General features: G+C 54.6%; 1 protein-coding gene across 2 annotated transcripts; it reads right to left on the bottom strand.

Annotated features, from left to right (window-relative positions):
- Positions 1-1,540: 1,540 nt before the first annotated feature.
- Positions 1,541-12,280, bottom strand: USP4 (ubiquitin specific peptidase 4). Of its 2 annotated transcripts, XM_040407129.1 has the most exons (22): positions 12,071-12,234; positions 11,000-11,127; positions 10,794-10,924; positions 10,596-10,722; positions 8,840-8,985; positions 8,707-8,765; positions 8,491-8,634; positions 8,175-8,286; positions 7,813-7,986; positions 6,440-6,598; positions 6,143-6,367; positions 5,982-6,065; positions 5,680-5,774; positions 5,381-5,569; positions 4,079-4,167; positions 3,755-3,997; positions 3,567-3,637; positions 3,371-3,486; positions 2,683-2,832; positions 2,503-2,606; positions 2,335-2,423; positions 1,541-2,000 (listed from the first exon to the last, which is right to left on the bottom strand). In XM_040407129.1, the coding sequence occupies exons 1-22, from the start codon at positions 12,232-12,234 to the stop codon at positions 1,836-1,838; spliced, it is 2,964 nt and encodes a 987-aa protein (XP_040263063.1). In that variant the 3' UTR covers positions 1,541-1,835. The 2 variants fall into 2 exon arrangements, with proteins under 2 accessions (XP_040263063.1, XP_040263062.1); XM_040407128.1 differs by having other exon boundaries at positions 6,143-6,598; positions 12,071-12,280.
- Between the last annotated feature and the right edge of the window lie 13,356 nt (positions 12,281-25,636).

Raw genomic sequence — 25,636 nt, 5'->3', positions numbered from 1 at the left:
GGGGGGGGGGGTCAGGCCTGTAGGAGCAGAAGACTAAAACTGCAATCTACTCCACAACTCCATGTACAGACTATGTAACCAGCAGAATAGGTGAGTGTAGCTCTGGAGTATAAGTACATGAGGTAAGAGAAGAATGCAGCTCTGGAGGTGAATCGGAGTATGACATGTGGTAATGTAGTGAAAAGAGTGCAACTCTGGAGGTGACTGGAGCGTGAGGACTTGACCGGTAACGAAAAGAATGCAGGTCTGGGGGGTGAGTGGAGTATAAGGACATGAGGTAAGAGTGCAGCTCTGGAGGTGACTGGAGTGAGACATGTTGGTGGTCTGTATTTATTGGAGCTGGCGTTGTCTTTAGCGTGACGCTGATCACGTGACCGCCCACTGCTGCCTCGGTAGGTCCCGGTCCGGTTTGGTGCAGGGGAGGGTCGGGGCGTTGCCTCCACCAGACAGGTTTGTGGAGGTTGACATGTTGGCTGCAGAGATCTGTGGGGCGAGCGATGGCGCTCTGGCCCCGCACTGTCTGAGCACCGGGGGCCCGTCTGATGGCGGCGTACAGGTCGCTCCGGCACCGCACCAGCTTCTCACTCATCACCAGGGAAAGCTGGGTGACAAACAAATATGGCCGCCCTCTGGTCGCTCTGGGAGCGCCGTTCTGTCACATGACTGACACGGATGTGACGGCGGCAGATCAATACCGTATTACAGAACCGCTGGCGGACGCTGAGGTGCCAGAAATCGTTGGTTGTAAGCTGGCAGCCATGACTGAGGGCGACCCCTCCCCCCTGCTGTGGACAACGCTAACAACCAATCAGAGAGCAGGATGTTGGGACACTGGGGGCAGCTGAGGACAGAACGTATTGCTTCCAGCGCCGGCCGCCATGTTGTAAACAGTGGAGCAGGAAGGGTTACGGCAAGGACCTCAGCCGCCCCCAGCATCCTGTGCTCTGATTGGGGTGAGGGGCCACAGCCTCACCTGTTACAATGTATCAGTCTGGATACATTGTAACAAACCCTCAGCTGTGACAAGCAGTACATGACTCAGAATTGTCTGACAGCAAGCAGAGATCTGAAACTAATGCACTATGGTCCACATTGCGCACCACCAGTCTGAAACCCAATGGTTGTGAAACTACAACTCCCAGCATGCTCCATTCACTTCTAAGGAAGCTCCAAGAGTGGAGTCAGGGTGCATGCTGAGAGTTGTAGTTTCATATCAACTGTAGGACACGCCCCGCCCTGATTGATGCGGACGGGACACCGATCGGCAGCTACCAGACACTGGCCCTTTAAGAAAACCTCACCCCATAAAACCGGGTGTCGCCCTGTGAGTAGTCTACTGACCCCCAACATTAGCTGAGGGGGGTCCTCGGAAGCTGGACACCTGCTGGGAGTGGTAGTCTCCTTCCTCCGTTTGTGACATCTGGGACTGAGCAAACAAGGAAGAATCCAGAAGACGCGCCGTCCACGGCGACACGCAGGCTCCGCCCACAGCGAGCCAGGCCACCTCCTGCCTGGATGCATTGTAACAAACCCTCAGCGGTGCTTTCATGGTGACCTTTAATGAAGTCTCCAGAACATCTCTGCATAGCTCGGGGGCGTCCCCCGCAGAGCGCGAGGCCGGACACCGCACTGCGCACGCCCCCTCCTCCTCCTCCGCTTTATACATTTTACATGATTGGAAACCGTCCCCATAAAATCCAGAGCAATAAATACACCCGATGCAAGACGCCCCTCCAGGGCAGCGCGGCGGGGGGTCGCCCCCTTCTCTGTAGTAAAAATAGACTTGTGCTGGTGCTCCGGGGAGGCGAGCCGCCACCGCCGAGGCGCGCAGGGCGTCAGTTGGTGTCCATACAGTCCAAGTCCTGCTGTCGCTCCTGGTCCCCGAGGACGTCCTCAGTGGGGGGCGAGCCAAGAGAAGCCGCCGGGGACGAGGCCTTGAAGCCGCTGCTGCTGCCGCCGCCATCTTGTCTCTGGTAGAACAGCACGTACGCCGCTTTTGTCTGCAAGGACAGAGGAAGAACCATTAGGACAGATTTGGGGGGGGGGGGGGGGGGGGGGGGGGGCTCGTATTTCTAGCTCCCTTTTCCATTTAAGATATCTGCTTGCTGTCTGTGAATGGGAACTTTCCAGCAGCGTCTAGTCCTGTGGGGGCACAGCAGAGGCCTCAACCCTGGAATGTTACCATTCACTGTCAGCAAGCAGAAATCCTGAATATGGTGAGGAAGGGAAGCAGAGTCTACGAGAAGGTGGCAGCACGCCTCCTAATACCACGTACAATGAAGATGGCCGCCGCGGTGAGCCCGCCAGACGTCACCAGGGTCATGTGACACCTACCACAATCTGATCCTCGGAAGCCGGGGAAACGCTGCTGTCATCAAAGTAATACCACTGCTGCGTCTCCTGATTCTTCGCATACGCCGTGTCTGCGGGGACAGGACAAGCGGGGGTCAGCACACAACATGGCAGACGAGGGGCCCCGACACCAACCTACGCGGTACTCACAATGGCCGCCGCCCATGCCTCCATAGTGATTGGAAACAGCCACAAGGTCATAGACGTAGGGTCCGGCCGTGGGATCGCAGACAAACTCGGACATGTTCAGGTTTCTGGAACACAAGGGGTTAAAGGGGTAAGAGCGCACAGGAGCCGCAGCGCCGGGGATCGCGCTGAAGCCGCCCTCACCTGATGGGGAACTCCACCACCGCGTCCAGCTTGTCCCGCCAGTAGCGGTTATACGAAAAGCGCTTTAAATGCACCACAAGGATTTTTGGCAACGACCAGAGGTCAAACTTTTTGGTGGCCCTCTGATGCTTCCGGCAGTTCGGGCAGTACCTGGAGTAAAGAAAGGGGGTGAGGCAGCGGCTCACAGGGGGCCCCCCGCACAGGTCAGAGGCTCACAGGGGGCCCCCCGCACAGGTCAGAGGCTCACAGGGGGCCCCCCGCACAGGTCAGAGGCTCACAGGGGGCCCCCCGCACAGGTCAGAGGCTCACAGGGGGCCCCCCGCACAGGTCAGAGGCTCACAGGGGGCCCCCCGCACAGGTCAGAGGCTCACCAGGGGGCCCCCCGCACAGGTCAGAGGCTCACCAGGGGGCCCCCCGCACAGGTCAGAGGCTCACCAGGGGGCCCCCCGCACAGGTCAGAGGCTCACCAGGGGGCCCCCCGCACAGGTCAGAGGCTCACCAGGGGGCCCCCCGCACAGGTCAGAGGCTCACCAGGGGGCCCCCCGCACAGGTCAGAGGCTCACCAGGGGGCCCCCCGCACAGGCCAGAGGCTCACAGGGGGCCCCCCGCACAGGTCAGAGGCTCACAGGGGGCCCCCCGCACAGGCCAGAGGCTCACAGGGGGCCCCCCGCACAGGTCAGAGGCTCACCAGGGGTCGTGCTCTCCCAGCACCTCCGTCTTGGTGAAGAGCTGGATGCAGTCTCTCAGCGCCACCGTCATCTTCTTCTTCTGCGGCTGCATCATGGACTCGTGTTTATCGAAGGCCTGTGCAGGAAACAAGAGGTCACAGGGGCCAGGACCCGAAGAAATGACTACAACCCCCAACATGTGGCGCTCGCACTCACCTCTGCCTCCTGCTCATCGTAACACAACTTCTTAGTCTCCGTGTCCCAGTCAATGGCCACCGTGGAATAAGCTGAGAAAGATCAGACAACAGCATCACAATGAGGGGCAAGGAACAGGGGGAGGCCGCTCCGACACCCGCCTCCCCCGGCCCTAGACGGCTGGGGCTCCAGGAGCTCTGCACACTCACAGGTCAGTTTCAGGAAGGCGCCCTCGGCCGGCATGCTGCCCACGTCGGACGTGGCGTACGAGTTCACAAGGCTGAAGCAGAAGAGCCTCTTGCGCGCGTCCTGGGCTTTCTTTGGCATTTTATTGCATGGACTACAACCCTCAGAGTTCTCGTCCTCCACGCTATCGTCTGATTGGCCATTGGACTCATCGGGGGACGACGACTCCTGCTCTTCATGTTCCTCCTGATGATCCATTTCCTCAACTTGAAAACAAAGTACAGAATATAATCCTGCGCCGAGCAGGAGGTGCTGCGTACGGCCGACGAGCGGTGACTCAGCCTTACCGTCATACATCCCGTTGGAGCCATTGCACGCCGCGGCGTCACTGGACGGGCAGGAGTACTCCTCCGGTGATGGCGCCTTCACATAACGTCTGCAGAGAAGACACAACACGTGAGGCCACGCCCCGGCAGAGGCCAGCCCCGTGACCTCCTCCGCCCCCCCCCCCCGAGCAGAGGCCAGCCCCCGTGACCTCCTCCGCCCCCCCCCCCCCACCCCGGAGCAGAGGCCAGCCCCCGTGACCTCCTCCGCCCCCCCCCCCCCCGAGCAGGGGCCAGCCCCCGTGACCTCAGCCCTCCCCCGAGCAGAGGCCAGCCCCGTGACCTCCTCCTCCCCCCCCCCGAGCAGAGGCCAGCCCTATGACGACCTCCTCTCCCCTCCCGAGCAGAGGCCAGCCCCGTGACCTCCGACCCCCCCCCCCCCCGAGTAGAGGCCAGCCCCGTGACCTCCGCCCCCCCTCCCGAGCAGAGGCCAGCCCCGTGACCTCCGCCCCCCCCCGAGCAGAGGCCCAGCCCCGTGACCTCAGCCCACCCCCCCCCCCCCGAGCAGAGGCCAGCCCCGTGACCTCCTCCCCCGCCCCCCGAGTAGAGGCCAGCCCCGTGACCTCCGCCCCCCCCCCTCCCGAGCAGAGGCCAACCCCGTGACCTCCGCCCCCCCCCCCCCCCCGAGCAGAGGCCAGCCCCCGTGACCTCCTCCGCCCCCCCCCCCCCGAGCAGAGGCCAGCCCCCGTGACCTCAGCCCTCCCCCGAGCAGAGGCCAGCCCCGTGACCTCCTCCTCCCCCCCCCCGAGCAGAGGCCAGCCCTATGACGACCTCCTCTCCCCTCCCGAGCAGAGGCCAGCCCCGTGACCTCCGCCCCCCCCCCCCCCCCCGAGTAGAGGCCAGCCCCGTGACCTCCGCCCCCCCCTCCCGAGCAGAGGCCAGCCCCGTGACCTCCGCCCCCCCCCCGAGCAGAGGCCAGCCCCGTGACCTCAGCCCGCCCCCGAGCAGAGGCCAGCCCCGTGACCTCAGCCCGCCCCCCCCCCCCCGAGCAGAGGCCCAGCCCCGTGACCTCCTCCCCCGCCCCCCGAGTAGAGGCCAGCCCCGTGACGACCTCCTCTCCCGAGCAGAGGCCAGCCCCGTGACCTCCGCCCCCCCCCCGAGCAGAGGCCAGCCCCCGTGCCCCCCCCCCCCCCCCCCGAGCAGAGGCCAGCCCCGTGACCTCCGCCCCCCCCCCCCCCCCCGAGCAGCGGCCAGCCGCGGGCCCCCCCCCCCGAGCAGAGGCCAGCCCCGTGACCCCAGACAGCCTCTGTCCTGCAAGCCACTTACTGGATCCTCTCCAGGATGAGGTTGTACAGCATGTCCGCTGTCAGCTTCTGCCTGGGCACAGAGATGAGGAGCGGCTGCCCGAACAGGATGGTGCCTGCCGCGCTGCTCTGACGGAATCGTCTTTCCCGGAAGCAGATGGGTAAAGTCAGCCACTCCGAATCCGAGCCCCGCGGAGACTTCACTTCATACCTGCAGCAAACAACAGAGGGAATGAGGAGACCCCAGAAGGATTAGGTATAGGGGGGGGGGTCAGCGGCTGACACTAGGGCGCCCCCCGGTGGCCGGCAGTACACACGTACACGAACAGGTCGTCGCGCTCCATGATGTGACTGAGCATTTCATCCGTCTGGAAGATCTTGTGGAAGCGATGATTGTACACATCAGTCACCACCATCTGCGGAGAGAAGAGGTGCAGGTGAGGGCGCTGCGGGGCCGGCAGGTGAGGGCGCTGCGGGGCCGGCAGGTGAGGGCGCTGCGGGGCCGGCAGGTGAGGGCGCTGCGGGGCCGGCAGGTGAGGGCGCTGCGGGGGCGGCAGGTGAGGGGGCTGCGGGGCCGAGCGGCGGGGGCTGCGGGGCCGAGCGGCGGGGGCTGCAGCACTTACGTTTTCAGCAGGCACTCCGGACAGCTTGGCGAGCGCAGAGCACAAGTCAGAGACCGCCCCCATTTTAGGCACAACCAATCGATACTGCACAGGAGAGAAGAGCCGATGTCAGAGGAGATGCGTGCCGCAGCATGCATGTCACATGTCACACATGAACTCACCTGGGTGGGCTTACACTGGGGGTCTGCACGCACCAGAAACACTTCCATGGTGCGGTCCTTCTTCATGGGGAGGGGGAGGGTGAGATAACAGAAGGGGTCGAAGGTGACAGACACCTTGGAGCATTCAGGACACACGAGCGTTGACTTGAAGAGGCCGTGAAAGATGTCTACGATGATTGAGTTGTTCCTCCGCAGGTGATTGTCCCACGCCTCAGTCGCTACCACCTGAGGAGGATGGGAGTGAGTGTGCGACCAACAACATTCCCCCGCCCGCCCAAAGAGCGCGCCCCCACATACTGAGTCCGGCCGCCCATTAGCGTCTTTCAGCTCCAGGTACGGCTTCTTCTTGACTCTGTTGAGATCCTCGTGCAGACCGTCCAGAAGAAAGGCCAGGAGCTCCTGAGAGTCCTGCTGCTGGTACCCCGAGAACTGCGGAGCGAAGCGGCCCACCTGCGTCTGGGGGGACACAAGACTGCAGAGCTGACCTCTGACTGCTGCACACAACAAGCAAAAGCTCCTATAGTGGAGTGAGATGCAAGATTTCAGCTCTGAAGCCAACAAATAGTGAGTGCAGCTCTGGAGTATAATACAGGATGTAACTCAGGATCAGTACAGGATAAGTAATGTATGTACACAGTGACTGCACCAGCAGAATAGTGAGTGCAGCTCTGGGGTATAATACAGGATGTAACTCAGGATCAGTACAGGATAAGTAATGTATGTACACAGTGACTGCACCAGCAGAATAGTGAGTGCAGCTCTGGAGTATAATACAGGATGTAACTCAGGATCAGTGCAGGATAAGTAATGTATTTACACAGTGACTGCACCAGCAGAATAGTGAGTGCAGCTCTGGAGTATACTACAGGATGTAACTCAGGATCAGTACAGGATAAGTAATGTATGTACACAGTGACTGCACCAGCAGAATAGTGAGTGCAGCTCTGGAGTATAATACAGGATGTAACTCAGGATCAGTACAAGATAAGTAATGTATGTATACAGTGACTGCACCAGCAGAATAGTGAGTGCAGCTCTGGAGTATAATACAGGATGTAACTCAGGATCAGTACAGGATAAGTAATGTATGTACACAGTGACTGCACCAGCAGAATAGTGAGTGCAGCTCTGGAGGATAATACAGGATGTAACTCAGGATCAGTACAGGATAAGTAATGTATGTACACAGTGACTGCACCAGCAGAATAGTGAGTGCAGCTCTGGAGTATAATACAGGATGTAACTCAGGATCAGTACAGGATAAGTAATGTATGTACACAGTGACTGCACCAGCAGAATAGTGAGTGCAGCTCTGGAGTATAATACAGGATGTAACTCAGGATCAGTACAGGATAAGTAATGTATATACACAGTGACTGCACCAGCAGAATAGTGAGCGCAGCTCTGGAGTATAATACAGGATGTAACCCAGGATCAGTACAGGATAAGTAATGTATGTACACAGGGACTGCACCAGCAGAATAGTGAGTGCAGCTCTGGAGTATAATACAGGATGTAACTCAGGATCAGTACAGGATAAGTAATGTATGTACACAGGGACTGCACCAGCAGAATAGTGAGTGCAGCTCTGGAGTATAATACAGGATGTAACTCAGGATCAGAATAGTGAGTGCAGCTCTGAAGCCGCTCACAGCCATGGGTTATCTTACCTTGAACATGCGTGGAGCCACATAGGAATGCTCCCCGGACCAGATCTGGCGTATCAGCTCGGCGTAGGCGGTGGCGATCTCTCCCTTCATCCCCAGAGGATTGTCCCTGTTTATCTCGTCCTTGTAGTCATCAGTCAGGAAGTACTCGGTCAGGGGGGGGGTGTTACTCAAACACTGGAACACACAGGACACTAATCAGGATGGAGCCCAGGTACCAAACGCAGGCGATATTCCCAGCGTCCCCTGCGAGCCCCCGTCTGGAGGAGTGGCACTGAGTGCAGCAGGGGCGCGAGGGGTGCTGTCCACAGACACGGCTGAGGGGCGGCCATTATCTTCCGCTTCATACGTGGTGGGTGACCTACCTGCAAAGCAGAGTTCATGAAACACGTGTTCCCGAGATTGCTGAGACCGCAGAGACCGGGCTTACTGGAGGGATCCCTGTAACTGTATGAGCTGTAAGACGAGCCGTACCCCCTGGAAGGAGGAAGAAGCGTTACCCGGGAGCATCCTCCTCACAGCTCTGCATTCCTCCGGAGCAGGGGTGTGTGAGGATACCCCCATTAATCTACAAGCCAATGCAATGAGAAAAGTCGCACCAAGGCCTAGAGGCCCTTACAGGAGCCCCGGGGTACATGACCACCCCTCACATCAGCCCGCTATTCTAGGCTGGGGACTCACCCTTTGGCCAGGCTGGGGCTGTTCAGCCCATAGGTGCCCCCGCTGTCCCCATTGGTGATGGGAGAGGATGAGGACGGGGACGAGGAGTAGGCGCTGGAGGACTTCCCGGAGGTAGAATAGCTTCTACTGGTTGCAGTGCTGGCCCTGTGGGGGGAACAGAAGATGAGAGGAGCCGGGGGCGGATAGGACCCTCCGCTACATGTGGCCCTCACTCACTTGGTCTGCGGCTGCCGGGGCCACGTACCGTCCGCGTTCCTCTGTTCTATAACCAGAATCTATGGAGAAGCAAAGAGCCAGTTACCGGCGGACCGCCCGGGGCTGGGGCTCCAGTCAGCGCTGCGGCCATTACCTGCCCCTGGTAGAGTCCGGCGTCCTGCACCGTGTTGTCGGGCTTGGTGAGCTGCTCGAAGGTGTTTGTCATGTACTTATTCCACAGCCGGGTCTCCTTATTGGCCGGAATAGAGAAGACGCTTCTCATCTCCTTCTCGATGGACTCTGCAGAGACAGATGGTGGAGGGGCTCAACTCCAGACGTGTGGGAGAGAGGATCGGGGCGATTCTAACCTGGGAGGCAGGGTTCAGGGTGTATGACCTGGGAGGCAGGGTTCAGGGGTGGGGGGGCTCTACTCTGGGCGGCAGGGTTCAGGGGGGGCTCTACAATGGGTGGTAGGGTTTTAGGGGGGTAGGTGGGGTTGTCAGGGTGTATAACCTGGAAGGCAGGGTTCAGGGGGGCTCTACTCTGGGCGGCAGGGTTCAGGGGGGGCTCTACTCTGGGCGGCAGGGTTCAGGGGGGGCTCTACTCTGGGCGGCAGGGTTCAGGGGGGGGGCTCTACAATGGGTGGTAGGGTCAGGGTGTATAACCTGGGAGGCAGGGTTCAGGGGGGGCTCTACTCTGGGCGGCAGGGTTCAGGGGGGGGCTCTACAATGGGTGGTAGGGTCAGGGTGTATAACCTGGGAGGCAGGGATTAAGGGTGTATGACCTGGGAGGCAGGGATTAAGGGTGTATGACCTGGATGGCAGGGTTTGGGGGGGGTTGTCAGGCTGTATGACCTTGGAGGTAGGGTTCTGGGGGACTCTACAATGGGTGGTAGGGTTTTTGGGGGGGGGGGGGGGGAAGGGGGGCTCTACTCTGGGCGGCAGGGTTCAGGGGGGGCTCTACTCTGGGCGGCAGGGTTCAGGGGGGGCTCTACTCTGGGCGGCAGGGTTCATGGTGTATGACCTGGAAGGCAGGGTTCATGGTGTATGACCTGGAAGGCAGGGTTCAGGGGGGGCTCTACTCTGGGCGGCAGGGTTCAGGGGGGGGGGGGGGCTCTACAATGGGTGGTAGGGTCAGGGTGTATAACCTGGGAGGCAGGGTTCAGGGGGGGCTCTACTCTGGGCGGCAGGGTTCAGGGGGGGGGGGGGGGCTCTACAATGGGTGGTAGGGTGTATAACCTGGGAGGCAGGGTTCAGGGTGTATGACCTGGGAGGCAGGGATTAAGGGTGTATGACCTGGGAGGCAGGGTTCAGGGGGGGCTCTACTCTGGATGGCAGGGTGTATAACCTGGGAGGTAGAGTTCTGGGGGGGGGGGGGCTCTACAATGGGTGGTAGGGTTTTAGGGGGGTAGGTGGGGTTGTCAGGGTGTATAACCTGGAAGGCGGGGTTCAGGGGGGCTCTACTCTGGATGGCAGGGTTTGGGGGGGGGTGTCAGGCTGTATGACCTGGGAGGTAGGGTTCTGGGGGACTCTACAATGGGTGGTAGGGTTTTTGGGGGGGGGGGGAGGGGGGGCCAGGGTGTATAACCTGGGAGGTAGGGTTCCTGGGGGGGGGGGGGGGCTCTACAATGGGTGGTAGGGTGTATAACCTGGGAGGCAGGGTTCTGGGGGGAGCTCTACTCTGGACGGCAGGGTTCGGGGGGCACGACCTGGGAGGTAGAGTTCTGGGGGGGGGGGGGGGGGGGGGGGGGGCTCTACAATGGGTGGTGGGGCCAGGGTGTATAACCTGGGAGGTAGGGTTCTGGGGGGCTCTACAATGGGTGGTAGGGTGTATAACCTGGGAGGTAGGGTTCTGGGGGGAGCTCTACTCTGGACGGCAGGGTTCGGGGGGCACGAGGCCCCGGCTCTCACCTATCGTGTCGGCTTTGCTGAAGTGCCGGGTCACCACGTTGTCCAGGTCGCTGTTCTCGCACAGCTTCAGCTCGATGAGGTAAACCTCCACCTTGCAATGCTTAACGAACATGCCGTGCTCCACCACCTGCAGCAAAACGGGGGATCACAACCAGCTTCACCCCCCACCCCCCCGGAGCCAGTGCTGGGGCCACCTACCTTCCTGACTATAGGCCTCTGGCATGGGACGCTGCCGTACCAGCTCATCAGCTTGCTCCAGGCCTCGGCCGGCACCAGCACGTAGTCCAGCTCATCAATCAGGTGCTCCTTCAATACCTGAGTATCGGCATCTGGAGGGACACAGAGCGGGTGAGATCTCCTGCTGCAGCGCGGCCGCCCAGGGAACGCCCCCACCATTACTCTACCGGCAAACAATCCGGAATTATCCACAGGTCCCGGGAAGAGATTGCTTTCCCCCACATTGTACACGTCCCACGAGTCAAACCCGACGTATTTCTTCCACTGCTTGAACCAGCGGCTGTCCACAAGATACCTGAAAAACAGCAAGAACCAGAAGAGCGGGTCACACGCGTGCAGACATGGAACACGGCAAAACGCAGCACATTCAGTGATGTCACACGACTGATCCAGGAGGTAATATATTGCATATGCTGGGCCTCCTTCGCTTCAGCGCGCGGTCCTCCGGTGGTGGTGGTGACCGTCTCCTCCTCCTCCTGTCCTCCGGTGGTGGCCTCCTCCGCCTCCTCCTCCTGTTCCGGTCCTCCGGTGGTGGTGGTGGCCTCCTCCTCCTGTCCTGGTCCTCCGGTGGTGGCCTCCTCCTCCTCCTCTTCTTCCTCCTCCTCCTCCTCCAGTGGTGGCCTCCTCCTCTTCCTCCTCCTCCAGTGGTGGCCTCCTCCTCCTCCTCCTCCAGTGGTGGCCTCCTCCTCCTCCTCCTCCAGTGGTGGCCTCCTCCTCTTCTTCTTCCTCCTCAGTGGTGGCCTCCGCCTGTCCCGGTCCTCCAGTGGTGGCCTCCTCCAGTGGTGGCCTCTTCCTCCTCCTCTTCTTCCTCCAGTGGTGGCCTCCTCCTCCTCCAGTGGTGGCCTTCTCCTCCTCTTCTTCCTCCAGTGGTGGCCTCCTCCTCCTCTTCTTCCTCCTCAGTGGTGGCCTCCGCCTGTCCCGGTCCTCCAGTGGTGGCCTCCTCCTCCTCTTCTTCCTCCAGTGGTGGCCTCCTCCTCCTCCTGTCCCGGTCCTCCGGTGGTGGCCTCCTCCTCCTCCAGTGGTGGCCGCCTCCTCCTCCTCCTCCTCCAGTGGTGGCCTCCTCCTCCTCCAGTGGTGGCCTCCTCCTCCTGTCCCGGTCCTCCGGTGGTGGCCTCCTCCTCCTGTCCCGGTCCTCCGGTGGTGGCCTCCTCCTGTCCCAGTCCTCCGGTGGTGGCCTAGGCCCATGACACAGCACTGTTACCCCGCCGCCCCGGTGCTCGGGCCTGTCCCCCGCTCACCATTCGTCCCCCTTCTTCAGCGGCGCCTTCAGCAGCTCCCCCAGCTCGTTCTTCTGGCTCTCAGGGTCCGGGTGGCTGTTACCTTCGGGCGCCGGTGACGGGGTGCGGGCTGCTCGGTGCGGCTGTACCGGGCCCGGATCTCCTCCACCTCCCCCCTCCGCCATAACTGCAAGAACACTACGGGGTCGCGCACGTTCTCACCGCTCCCTGACGTCACAGCGTAACGTGCGCGTACACGACCGAAACCGAGCCGCTCAAGGCCAAGGGCGGCCGAGCACGTGACTGGAGTTCTGAGTCTTGTTACTGCGCAGGCGGCGTAAGGACTACGACATGATGGCGCCGGCCCGGTATCACGTGATCTCCCAGTGAGGGAGAGGAGCAGTTTCCGGGAGTGATTGAGGACAGAGCCCGGGCTCAGACTGGACGCCATGTTCTGGGGAGAGTTGGTGGTTCTCATCCGCGGGATAAGCCGTGCATACCCCTTTAATACAAGTCGGCAGTTTTCATCTTTATCCAGGCTAATATTCTCATTGGTGGTCCGGAGCAGTGAAGGGTTAATGGTGGCCTCCCCGGTGGTCCGGGGCAGTGAAGGGGTTAATGGTGGCCTCCCCGGTGGTCCGGGGCAGTGAAGGGGTTAATGTGGCCTCCCCGGTGGTCCGACACAGTGAAGGGGTTAATGGTAGCCTCCCCGGTGGTCCGGGGCAGTGAAGGGGTTAATGGTGGCCTCCCCGGTGGTCTGTGACAGTGAAGGGGTTAATGATGGCCTCTCCGGTGGTCCGGGGCAGTGAAGGGGTTAATGGTGGCCTCCCCGGTGGTCCGGGGCAGTGAAGGGGTTAATGGTGGCCTCCCCGGTGGTCCGGGGCAGTGAAGGGGTTAATGTGGCCTCCCCGGTGGTCCGGGGCAGTGAAGGGGTTAATGTGGCCTCCCCGGTGGTCCGGCGCAGTGAAGGGGTTAATGGTGGTCTGGGGCAGTGAAGGGGCTAATGGTGGCCTCCCCGGTGGTCCGGGGCAGCGAAGGGGTTAATGGTGGCCTCCCCGGTGGTCCGGGGCAGCGAAGGGGTTAATGGTGGCCTCCCCGGTGGTCCGGGGCAGTGAAGGGGACGCCTCACACGTAGGTTTATTTCTGGCATTTTACTCTTGTGGGTTTTTTTTGTGCGGTGTTTTCGCCGGACACACGATCGTTTTTTGCGCCACCTTCGGAGCGCTGGCGATGAGATGCTCTGTGTGCAAAACGCACCACAAAAACACGTGGACAACAAAAAATCCCTGGTGGCTCCCTACGTGTCACGTGTGCGGTCCGCTTCACATGACCACATGGTAACGCCCACCAGACTCAGAGTCCTGGACACACCCCCAGCAGTTGGCGTGTCACAGCATCATGTGACTGAGGTCCCTCCCCCTCTCCGGCACATGCGCAGTGCAGTTGGGTTACATACAGCGCACACGTCGCTCTGCTGATGCCTGACACTATTATATCGGTGGAGGCCGCGGCTACACCAAGAACCGCTCGTCCTCCCAGAGCTGCAGTTCACCGGAGACACCAGCAGGTGGCAGCAGACACCACGTTTGCCCTTGTTTGTATTCTGCAAAGTGCCCAGCAGATGGCAGCGCCTCAGACCGTTCACACATGGAGGCTCCGCCTGTCACAACTGTAGGTCACACACAGGACAGCTCAGTGAGTGCAGCTCTGGAGGTGACTGGAGTGTAAGACATAGAACTGCAGCTCTGTGTGCAACGAGTATAAAACATGCTAGCTTGCTTGTGCTGCAGCTGTGGATGTTATTAGAGTGTAAGCTCTGCTCTCCCTGGTACCACAGCTTTGGGTGTGATTAGAGTGTATTCTCTGCTCTCCCTTCTGTTGCAGCTCTGCATGTGATTAGAGTGTAAGCTCTGCTCTCGCTGCAGCTCTGGATGTGATTAGAGTGTACGCCCTTGTATCCAGGATTGGATACTATGGAAGCTGCGCCCTGACGGCCAGTGTGGAGCAGGGTCTGTGTACGGCAGGTGCCCCTGACCCGGGCACTTAGCAGGCAGTGGCGCCGTTTCGTCCGGTCGCTCTGATAAGCGCCGTTTCCTCAGATAGCAGAGTTTGTTCTTCTCCGGGCTTTGTGTCCTTGGCATCCTGGGGGGTGGGGTGAAGCTTCGTCACCTTGTGTCACCCATCAGACCCGGCAGGACGGGGAGCAGGGCGCCCCCTGTGTAGGGTTCAGGGGTCCGTGGGGGTCACTTTCAGACCGCCCCTCCTTTCTATGTCAGGGTCACCGGCCCTAAAATGTTCCCTTGGAGACGTCTGCCACAACGTAAGAAGCACAGAGGTCACATGTGGCGTCCTGCACCCCCCCCCCACATGTGGCGTCCTGCGCCCCCCCCCAACATGTGGCGTCCTGCACCCCCCGGACACATGTGGCGTCCTGCACCCCCCGGACACATGTGGCGGCCTGCACCCCCCCCCCCACATGTGGCGTCCTGCACCCCCCGGACACGTGTGGCGTCCTGCACCCCCCGGACACGTGTGGCGTCCTGCACCCCCCGGACACGTGTTGCGTCCTGCACCCCCCGGACACGTGTGGCGTCCTGCACCCCCCGGACACGTGTGGCGTCCTGCACCCCCCGGACACGTGTGGCGTCCTGCACCCCCCGGACACGTGTGGCGTCCTGCACCCCCCGGACACGTGTGGCGTCCTGCACCCCCCGGACACGTGTGGCGTCCTGCACCCCCCGGACACGTGTGGCGGCCTGCACCCCCCGGACACGTGTGGCGTCCTGCACCCCCCCGGACACGTGTGGCGTCCTGCACCCCCCCGGACACGTGTGGCGTCCTGCACCCCCCCGGACACGTGTGGCGTCCTGCACCCCCCCGGACACGTGTGGCGTCCTGCACCCCCCCGGACACGTGTGGCGTCCTGCACCCCCCCCCCCCCACGTGTGGCGTCCTGCACCCCCCACCCCCACGTGTGGCGTCCTGCACCCCCCCAGCAGACGGTCTCTTCCGGTAACTCCAGTCGTGTTTGGTGCGGGCGCCATCATGGAGTCGGTAATTGCGATGGTCACGGCAGCGGACAGATGGCGGCCGGCACCCCCCACCGCCTGTTCTCAGCTGCTCAGGGCGCGGCCGGCGGAGAACAGAGGCCATATTGTCCCAGCAGCAGATTCCTCCTCGGCCGGAGAGGGTCACGCTGCCATCGCCAAATCCCAAATGTTACTGTGGAAAACAAGGCGGGGGAGGGGCTGACAACCGCCATAGAGGCGCCTGTGATTGCACAGAGCACTATAACTCTCATCATCCTGCAGGATATTACTGTCTCTGACTTGTAGCTGCTGATCACTGACACCAAGCAGTCCAGGAAACATGGCTGACAACCTGACTCTACCTTCCATAATGAGGCACAGGGACCCCTGTAGGTACGGGGGGGGGGGGGGTGCTGTGCCCCTCCGTCCGCTCACATCAGGACACCATTATTGTGACGGTGTCATCCGTGTCACCGTCTAGTATTCCCTTCTCCCCTTGAAATAGCACCGCCAAATAATCCACAGAGCAATAGATCGCTGGTATTGCTGGTATCGCTAGTATCGCTGGTATCGCTAGTATTGCTAGTATCGCTAGTATCGCTGGTATCGCTAGTATTGCTAGTATCGCTAGTATTGCTGGTATCGCTAGTATCGCTAGTATTGCTGGTATCGCTGGTATCGCTAGTATTGCTAGTATCGCTAGTATCGCTGGTATCGCTAGTATTGCTAGTATCGCTAGTATTGCTGGTATCGCTAGTATCGCTGGTATTGCTGGTATCGCTGGTATCGCTAGTATTGCTGGTATCGCTAGTATCGCTGGTATTGCTGGTATCGCTAGTATCTCTAGTATTGCTGGTATCGCTAGTATTGCCGGTATCGCTAGTATCGCTGGTATCGCTAGTATTGCCGGTATCGCTAGTATCGCCGGTATCGCTGGTATCGCTAGTATCGCTGGTATCGCTGGGCGGATCAGGAGCGGTGCTTTCCCGCAGGGCGGATTAGGAGCGGTGCTTTCCCGCTGTGCGGATCAGGAGCGGTGCTTTCCCGCTGTGCGGATCAGGAGCGGTGCTTTCCCGCAGGGCGGATCAGGAGCGGGGCTTTCCCGCCGGGCGGCTCAGGAGCGGGGCTTTCCCGCAGGTTGCGATTGCAGGATTTTACTTCATGGGATGGAAAAACTGAGAACAAAACAAAGGAAACTCAGCAGCTGCAGAATCTGAACACTAATGAGAAGAAATCTCAGGGAGGGAGAACATCAAACAAGACGTTCCGTCACTGACTTCACCTTCATGGCCGCTCGGAAAAGGTCGTCTTGAAAGAAAGCACAACAACATATCAACAGTTGTTCTCTGCGGAGATCTGTTTCCTAAGTAATTAGAGGCACTTACATGATGAGTGCAGCTCCGGAGTGTAATACAGGATGTAACTCAGGATCAGTACAGGATAAGCAATGTATGTACACAGTGACTGCACCAGCAGAATAGTGAGTGCAGCTCTGGAGTATAATACAGGATGTAACTCAGGATCAGTACAGGATAAGTAATGTATGTACACAGTGACTGCACCAGCAGTATAGTGAGTGCAGCTCTGGAGTATACTGCAGGATGTAACTCAGGATCAGTACAGGATAAGTAATGTATGTACACAGTGACTGCACCAGCAGAATAGTGAGTGCAGCTCTGGAGTATAATACAGGATGTAACTCAGTATCAGTACAGGATAAGTAATGTATGTACACAGTGACTGCACCAGCAGAATAGTGAGTGCAGCTCTGGAGTATAATATAGGATGTAACTCAGGATCAGTACAGGATAAGTAATGTATGTACATAGTGACTGCACCAGCAGAATAGTGAGTGCAGCTCTGGAGTATAATACAGGATGTAACTCAGGATCAGTACAGGATAAGTAATGTATGTACATAGTGACTGCACCAGCAGAATAGTGAGTGCAGCTCTGGGGTATAATACAGGATGTAACTCAGGATCAGTACAGGATAAGTAATGTATGTACACAGTGACTGCACCAGCAGAATAGTGAGTGCAGCTCTGGAGTATAATACAGGATGTAACTCAGGATCAGTACAGGATAAGTAATGTATGTACACAGTGACTGCACCAGCAGAATAGTGAGTGCAGCTCTGGAGTATAATACAGGATGTAACTCAGGATCAGTACAGGATAAGTAATGTATGTACACAGTGACTGCACCAGCAGAAGAGTGAGTGCAGCTCTGGAGTATAATACAGGATGTAACTCAGGATCAGTACAGGATAAGTAATGTATGTACACAGTGACTGCACCAGCAGAATAGTGAGTGCAGCTCTGGAGTATAATACAGGATGTAACTCAGGATCAGTACAGGATAAGTAATGTATGTACACAGTGACTCCACCAGCAGAATAGTGAGTGCAGCTCTGGGGTATAATACAGGATGTAACTCAGGATCAGTACAGGATAAGCAATGTATGTACACAGTGACTGCACCAGCAGAATAGTGAGTGCAGCTCTGGAGTATAATACAGGATGTAACTCAGGATCAGTACAGGACAAGTAATGTATGTACACAGTGACTGCACCAGCAGAATAGTGAGTGCAGCTCCGGAGTGTAATACAGGATGTAACTCAGGATCAGTACAGGATAAGTAATGTATGTACACAGTGACTGCACCAGCAGAATAGTGAGTGCAGCTCTGGAGTATAATACAGGATGTAACTCAGGATCAGTCCAGGATAAGCAATGTATGTACACAGTGACTGCACCAGCAGAATAGTGAGTGCAGCTCCGGAGTGTAATACAGGATGTAACTCAGGATCAGTACAGGATAAGTAATGTATGTACACAGTGACTGCACCAGCAGAATAGTGAGTGCAGCTCTCTAGTATAATACAGGATGTAACTCAGGATCAGTACAGGATAAGTAATGTATGTACACAGTGACTGCACCAGCAGAATAGTGAGTGCAGCTCTGGAGTATAATACAGGATGTAACTCAGGATCAGTACAGGATAAGTAATGTATGTACACAGTGACTGCACCAGCAGAATAGTGAGTGCAGCTCTGTAGTATAATACAGGATGTAACTCAGGATCAGTACAGGATGAGTAATGTCTGTACACAGTGACTGCACCAGCAGAATAGTGAGTGCAGCTCTGGAGTATAATACAGGATGTAACTCAGGATCAGTGCAGGATAAGTAATGTATGTACACAGTGACTGCACCAGCAGAATAGTGAGTGCAGCTCTGGAGTATAATACAGGATGTAACTCAGGATCAGTACAGGATAAGTAATGTATGTACACAGTGACTGCACCAGCAGAATAGTGAGTGCAGCTCTGGAGTATAATACAGGATGTAACTCCGGATCAGTACAGGATAAGTAATGTATGTACACAGTGACTGCACCAGCAGAATAGTGAGTGCAGCTCTGGAGTATAATGCAGGATGTAACTCCGGATCAGTACAGGATAAGTAATGTATGTACACAGTGACTGCACCAGCAGAACAGTGAGTGCAGCTCTGGAGTATAATACAGGATGTAACTCAGGATCAGTCCAGGATAAGTAATGTATGTACACAGTGACTGCACCAGCAGAATAGTGAGTGCAGCTCTGGAGTATAATACAGGATGTAACTCAGGATCAGTACAGGATAAGTAATGTATGTACACAGTGACTGCACCAGCAGAATAGTGAGTGCAGCTCTGGAGTATAATACAGGATGTAACTCAGGATCAGTCCAGGATAAGTAATGTATGTACACAGTGACTGCACCAGCAGAATAGTGAGTGCAGCTCTGGAGTATAATACAGGATGTAACTCAGGATCAGTCCAGGATAAGTAATGTATGTACACAGTGACTGCACCAGCAGAATAGTGAGTGCAGCTCTGGAGTATAATACAGGATGTAACTCAGGATCAGTACAGGATAAGTAATGTATGTACACAGTGACTGCACCAGCAGAATAGTGAGTGCAGCTCTGGAGTATAATACAGGATGTAACTCAGGATCAGTACAGGATAAGTAATGTATGTACACAGTGACTCCACCAGCAGAATAGTGAGTGCAGCTCCGGAGTGTAATACAGGATGTAACTCAGGATCAGTACAGGATAAGCAATGTATGTACACAGTGACTGCACCAGCAGAAGAGTGAGTGCAGCTCTGGAGTATAATACAGGATGTAACTCAGGATCAGTACAGGATAAGTAATGTATGTACACAGTGACTGCACCAGCAGAATAGTGAGTGCAGCTCTGGAGTATAATACAGGATGTAACTCAGGATCAGTACAGGATAAGTAATGTATGTACACAGTGACTCCACCAGCAGAATAGTGAGTGCAGCTCTGGGGTATAATACAGGATGTAACTCAGGATCAGTACAGGATAAGCAATGTATGTACACAGTGACTGCACCAGCAGAATAGTGAGTGCAGCTCTGGAGTATAATACAGGATGTAACTCAGGATCAGTACAGGACAAGTAATGTATGTACACAGTGACTGCACCAGCAGAATAGTGAGTGCAGCTCCGGAGTGTAATACAGGATGTAACTCAGGATCAGTACAGGATAAGCAATGTATGTACACAGTGACTGCACCAGCAGAATAGTGAGTGCAGCTCCGGAGTGTAATACAGGATGTAACTCAGGATCAGTACAGGATAAGTAATGTATGTACACAGTGACTGCACCAGCAGAATAGTGAGTGCAGCTCTGGAGTATAATACAGGATGTAACTCAGGATCAGTACAGGACAAGTAATGTATGTACACAGTGACTGCACCAGCAGAATAGTGAGTGCAGCTCTGTAGTATAATACAGGATGTAACTCAGGATCAGTACAGGATAAGTAATGTATGTACACAGTGACTGCACCAGCAGAATAGTGAGTGCAGCTCTGGGGTATAATACAGGATGTAACTCAGGATCAGTACAGGATAAGCAATGTATGTACACAGTGACTGCACCAGCAGAATAGTGAGTGCAGCTCTGGAGTATAATACAGGATGTAACTCAGGATCAGTACAGGACAAGTAATGTATGTACACAGTGACTGCACCAGCAGAATAGTGAGTGCAGCTCCGGAGTGTAATACAGGATGTAACTCAGGATCAGTACAGGATAAGCAATGTATGTACACAGTGACTGCACCAGCAGAATAGTGAGTGCAGCTCCGGAGTGTAATACAGGATGTAACTCAGGATCAGTACAGGATAAGTAATGTATGTACACAGTGACTGCACCAGCAGAATAGTGAGTGCAGCTCTGTAGTATAATACAGGATGTAACTCAGGATCAGTACAGGATAAGTAATGTATGTACACAGTGACTGCACCAGCAGAATAGTGAGTGCAGCTCTGGAGTATAATACAGGATGTAACTCAGGATCAGTACAGGATAAGTAATGTATGTACACAGTGACTGCACCAGCAGAATAGTGAGTGCAGCTCTGTAGTATAATACAGGATGTAACTCAGGATCAGTACAGGATGAGTAATGTCTGTACACAGTGACTGCACCAGCAGAATAGTGAGTGCAGCTCTGGAGTATAATACAGGATGTAACTCAGGATCAGTGCAGGATAAGTAATGTATGTACACAGTGACTGCACCAGCAGAATAGTGAGTGCAGCTCTGGAGTATAATACAGGATGTAACTCAGGATCAGTACAGGATAAGTAATGTATGTACACAGTGACTGCACCAGCAGAATAGTGAGTGCAGCTCTGGAGTATAATACAGGATGTAACTCCGGATCAGTACAGGATAAGTAATGTATGTACACAGTGACTGCACCAGCAGAATAGTGAGTGCAGCTCTGGAGTATAATACAGGATGTAACTCAGGATCAGTACAGGATAAGTAATGTATGTACACAGTGACTGCACCAGCAGAATAGTGAGTGCAGCTCTGGAGTATAATACAGGATGTAACTCAGGATCAGTACAGGATCAGTAATGTATGTACACAGTGACTGCACCAGCAGAATAGTGAGTGCAGCTCTGGAGTATAATACAGGATGTTACTCAGGATCAGTATAGGATAAGTAATGTATGTACACAGAGACTGCACCAGCAGAATAGTGAGTGCAGCTCTGGAGTATAATGCAGGATGTAACTCCGGATCAGTACAGGATAAGTAATGTATGTACACAGTGACTGCACCAGCAGAACAGTGAGTGCAGCTCTGGAGTATAATACAGGATGTAACTCAGGATCAGTACAGGATAAGTAATGTATGTACACAGTGACTGCACCAGCAGAATAGTGAGTGCAGCTCTGGAGTATAATACAGGATGTAACTCAGGATCAGTACAGGATAAGTAATGTATGTACACAGTGACTGCACCAGCAGAATAGTGAGTGCAGCTCTGGAGTATAATACAGGATGTAACTCAGGATCAGTCCAGGATAAGTAATGTATGTACACAGTGACTGCACCAGCAGAATAGTGAGTGCAGCTCTGGAGTATAATACAGGATGTAACTCAGGATCAGTACAGGATCAGTAATGTATGTACACAGTGACTGCACCAGCAGAATAGTGAGTGCAGCTCTGGAGTATAATACAGGATGTAACTCAGGATCAGTACAGGATAAGTAATGTATGTACACAGTGACTGCACCAGCAGAATAGTGAGTGCAGCTCTGGAGTATAATACAGGATGTAACTCAGGATCAGTACAGGATAAGTAATGTATGTACACAGTGACTGCACCAGCAGAATAGTGAGTGCAGCTCTGGAGTATAATACAGGATGTAACTCAGGATCAGTCCAGGATAAGTAATGTATGTACACAGTGACTGCACCAGCAGAATAGTGAGTGCAGCTCTGGAGTATAATACAGGATGTAACTCAGGATCAGTACAGGATAAGTAATGTATGTACACAGTGACTGCACCAGCAGAATAGTGAGTGCAGCTCTGGAGTATAATACAGGATGTAACTCAGGATCAGTACAGGATAAGTAATGTATGTACACAGTGACTGCACCAGCAGAATAGTGAGTGCAGCTCTGGAGTATAATACAGGATGTAACTCAGGATCAGTCCAGGATAAGTAATGTATGTACACAGCGACTGCACCAGCAGAATAGTGAGTGCAGCTCTGGAGTATAATACAGGATGTAACTCAGGATCAGTCCAGGATAAGTAATGTATGTACACAGCGACTGCACCAGCAGAATAGTGAGTGCAGCTCTGGGGTATAATACAGGATGTAACTCAGGATCAGTACAGGATAAGTAATGTATGTACACAGTGACTGCACCAGCAGAATAGTGAGTGCAGCTCTGGAGTATAATACAGGATGTAACTCAGGATCAGTCCAGGATAAGTAATGTATGTACACAGTGACTGCACCAGCAGAATAGTGAGTGCAGCTCTGGAGTATAATACAGGATGTAACTCAGGATCAGTCCAGGATAAGTAATGTATGTACACAGTGACTGCACCAGCAGAATAGTGAGTGCAGCTCTGGAGTATAATACAGGATGTAACTCAGGATCAGTACAGGATAAGTAATGTATGTACACAGTGACTGCACCAGCAGAATAGTGAGTGCAGCTCTGGAGTATAATACAGGATGTAACTCAGGATCAGTCCAGGATAAGTAATGTATGTACACAGCGACTGCACCAGCAGAATAGTGAGTGCAGCTCTGGGGTATAATACAGGATGTAACTCAGGATCAGTACAGGATAAGTAATGTATGTACACAGTGACTGCACCAGCAGAATAGTGAGTGCAGCTCTGGAGTATAATACAGGATGTAACTCAGGATCAGTCCAGGATAAGTAATGTATGTACACAGTGACTGCACCAGCAGAATAGTGAGTGCAGCTCTGGAGTATAATACAGGATGTAACTCAGGATCAGTCCAGGATAAGTAATGTATGTACACAGCGACTGCACCAGCAGAATAGTGAGTGCAGCTCTGGAGTATAATACAGGATGTAACTCAGGATCAGTACAGGATAAGTAATGTATGTACACAGTGACTGCACCAGCAGAATAGTGAGTGCAGCTCTGGAGTATAATACAGGATGTAACTCAGGATCAGTACAGGATAAGTAATGTATGTACACAGTGACTGCACCAGCAGAATAGTGAGTGCAGCTCTGGAGTATAATACAGGATGTAACTCAGGATCAGTCCAGGATAAGTAATGTATGTACACAGTGACTGCACCAGCAGAATAGTGAGTGCAGCTCTGGAGTATAATACAGGATGTAACTCAGGATCAGTACAGGATAAGTAATGTATGTACACAGTGACTGCACCAGCAGAATAGTGAGTGCAGCTCTGGAGTATAATACAGGATGTAACTAAGGATCAGTACAGGATAAGTAATGTATGTACACAGTGACTGTACCAGCAGAATAGTGAGTGCAGCTCTGGAGTATAATACAGGATGTAACTCAGGATCAGTACAGGATAAGTAATGTATGTGCACAGTGACTGCACCAGCAGAATAGTGAGTGCAGCTCTGGGGTATAATTTGGGATATGTATACCATGTTGATATGGGTGCAGCAGATAGCTCTTCTCATGTGTTTTGAGGGGGCAATTCCTATTATTTCATGCTGCCAGTTGTTCACATTCTGAGATTTGTTATTTTGGTTCCATCCCAAGAAGTTAAGATCCTGAATAACATCTGCTGCTCGACTCGGGTAACCAGGACCTTAAAGGAAATGACCTATTGTTTAAAGAGGACCTCTCCCCGCTCCTGCCTGTGGTAATAGCTCCATGCATGCCCCACGTACTAACAATCCTGGAGCCTCTATTCTTCTCTCTGTATGTTGTGCCGGACCTTTATTATTTCTACAAGAAGTTATGAATAATTACTATTAGCCTTCAGTAAGGGTACAGAGGGGTGTAACCAGTTAGGGGGGGTACCTGCACAGACTGACTCTATCCAATCAGTGCTGCCATTTTCAGTCTGTGCAGGTACCCCCCCTAACTGGTTACACCCCTCTGTACCCTTACTGAAGGCTAATAGTAATTATTCATAACTTCTTGTAGAAATAATAAAGGTACGGCACAACATACAGACAGAAGAATAGAGGCTCCAGGATTGTTAGTACGTGGGGCATGCATGGAGCTATTACCACAGGCAGGAGCGGGGAGAGGTCCTCTTTAAATCGGTTTTTATAATTATCAGATTTTTTAAGAATTCTTAGTGATGTTATTCTTAATTTTCCATGTCAGTATTAAAGGGAATGTGTTACTATCTAGTTTTAACTGGCAGAAAACATTTCCTTAAGGGGTCAATACATTTGCAGATTGCCTGTACATACAGTCTATTGCCCCCTGTTATCAGCCATTTCAGGGGAGAGGATGACTGTAGGACAGGAGAATACAATCTATTGCCCCCTGTTATCAGCCATTTCAGGGGAGAGGATGACTGTAGGACAGGAGAATACAGTCTATTGCCGCCTGTTATCAGCCATTTCAGGGGAGAGGATGACTGTAGGACAGGAGAATACAGTCTATTGCCCCCTGTTATCAGCCATTTCAGGGAGGAGAGTATGACTGTAGGACAGGAGAATACAGTCTATTGCCGCCTGTTATCAGCCATTTCAGGGGAGAGGATGACTGTAGGACAGGAGAATACAATCTATTGCCCCCTGTTATCAGCCATTTCAGGGGGGAGGATGACTGTAGGACAGGAGAATACAGTCTATTGCCCCCCTGTTATCAGCCATTTCAGGGGAGAGGATGACTGTAGGACAGGAGAATACAGTCTATTGCCCCCTGTTATCAGCCATTTCAGGGGAGAGGATGACTGTAGGACAGGAGAATACAGTCTATTGCCCCCCTGTTATCAGCCATTTCAGGGGAGAGGATGACTGTAGGACAGGAGAATACAGTCTATTGCCCCCTGTTATCAGCCATTTCAGGGGAGAGGATGACTGTAGGACAGGAGAATACAGTCTATTGCCCCCTGTTATCAGCCATTTCAGGGGAGATGATGACTGTAGGACAGGAGAATATAGTCTATTGCTCCCTGTTATCAGCCATGTCAGGGGAGAGGATGACTGTAGGACAGGAGAATACAATCTATTGCCCCCTGTTATACGCCATTTCAGGGGAGAGGATGACTGTAGGACAGGAGAATACAGTCTATTGCCCCCTGTTATCAGCCATTTCAGGGGAGAGGATGACTGTAGACAGGAGAATACAATCTATTGCCCCCTGTTATCAGCCATTTCAGAGGAGAGGATGACTGTAGGACAGGAGAATACAGTCTATTGCTCCCTGTTATCAGCCATTTCAGGGGAGAGGATGACTGTAGACAGGAGAATACAATCTATTGCCCCCTGTTATCAGCCATTTCAGGGGGGAGGATGACTGTAGGACAGGAGAATACAGTCTATTGCTCCCTGTTATCAGCCATTTCAGGGGAGAGGATGACTGTAGGACAGGAGAATACAGTCTATTGCCCCCTGTTATCAGCCATTTCAGAGGAGAGGATGACTGTAGGACAGGAGAATACAGTCTATTGCCGCCTGTTATCAGCCATTTCAGGGGAGAGGATGACTGTAGGACAGGAGAATACAG

Source organism: Bufo bufo, chromosome 9, assembly GCF_905171765.1.
Source record: "Bufo bufo chromosome 9, aBufBuf1.1, whole genome shotgun sequence".
In the NCBI taxonomy this organism is placed as follows: Eukaryota; Metazoa; Chordata; class Amphibia; order Anura; family Bufonidae; genus Bufo; species Bufo bufo.
Note: the sequence above shows the minus strand (reverse complement) of the source record. Positions and strands in the feature narration are given on the sequence as shown.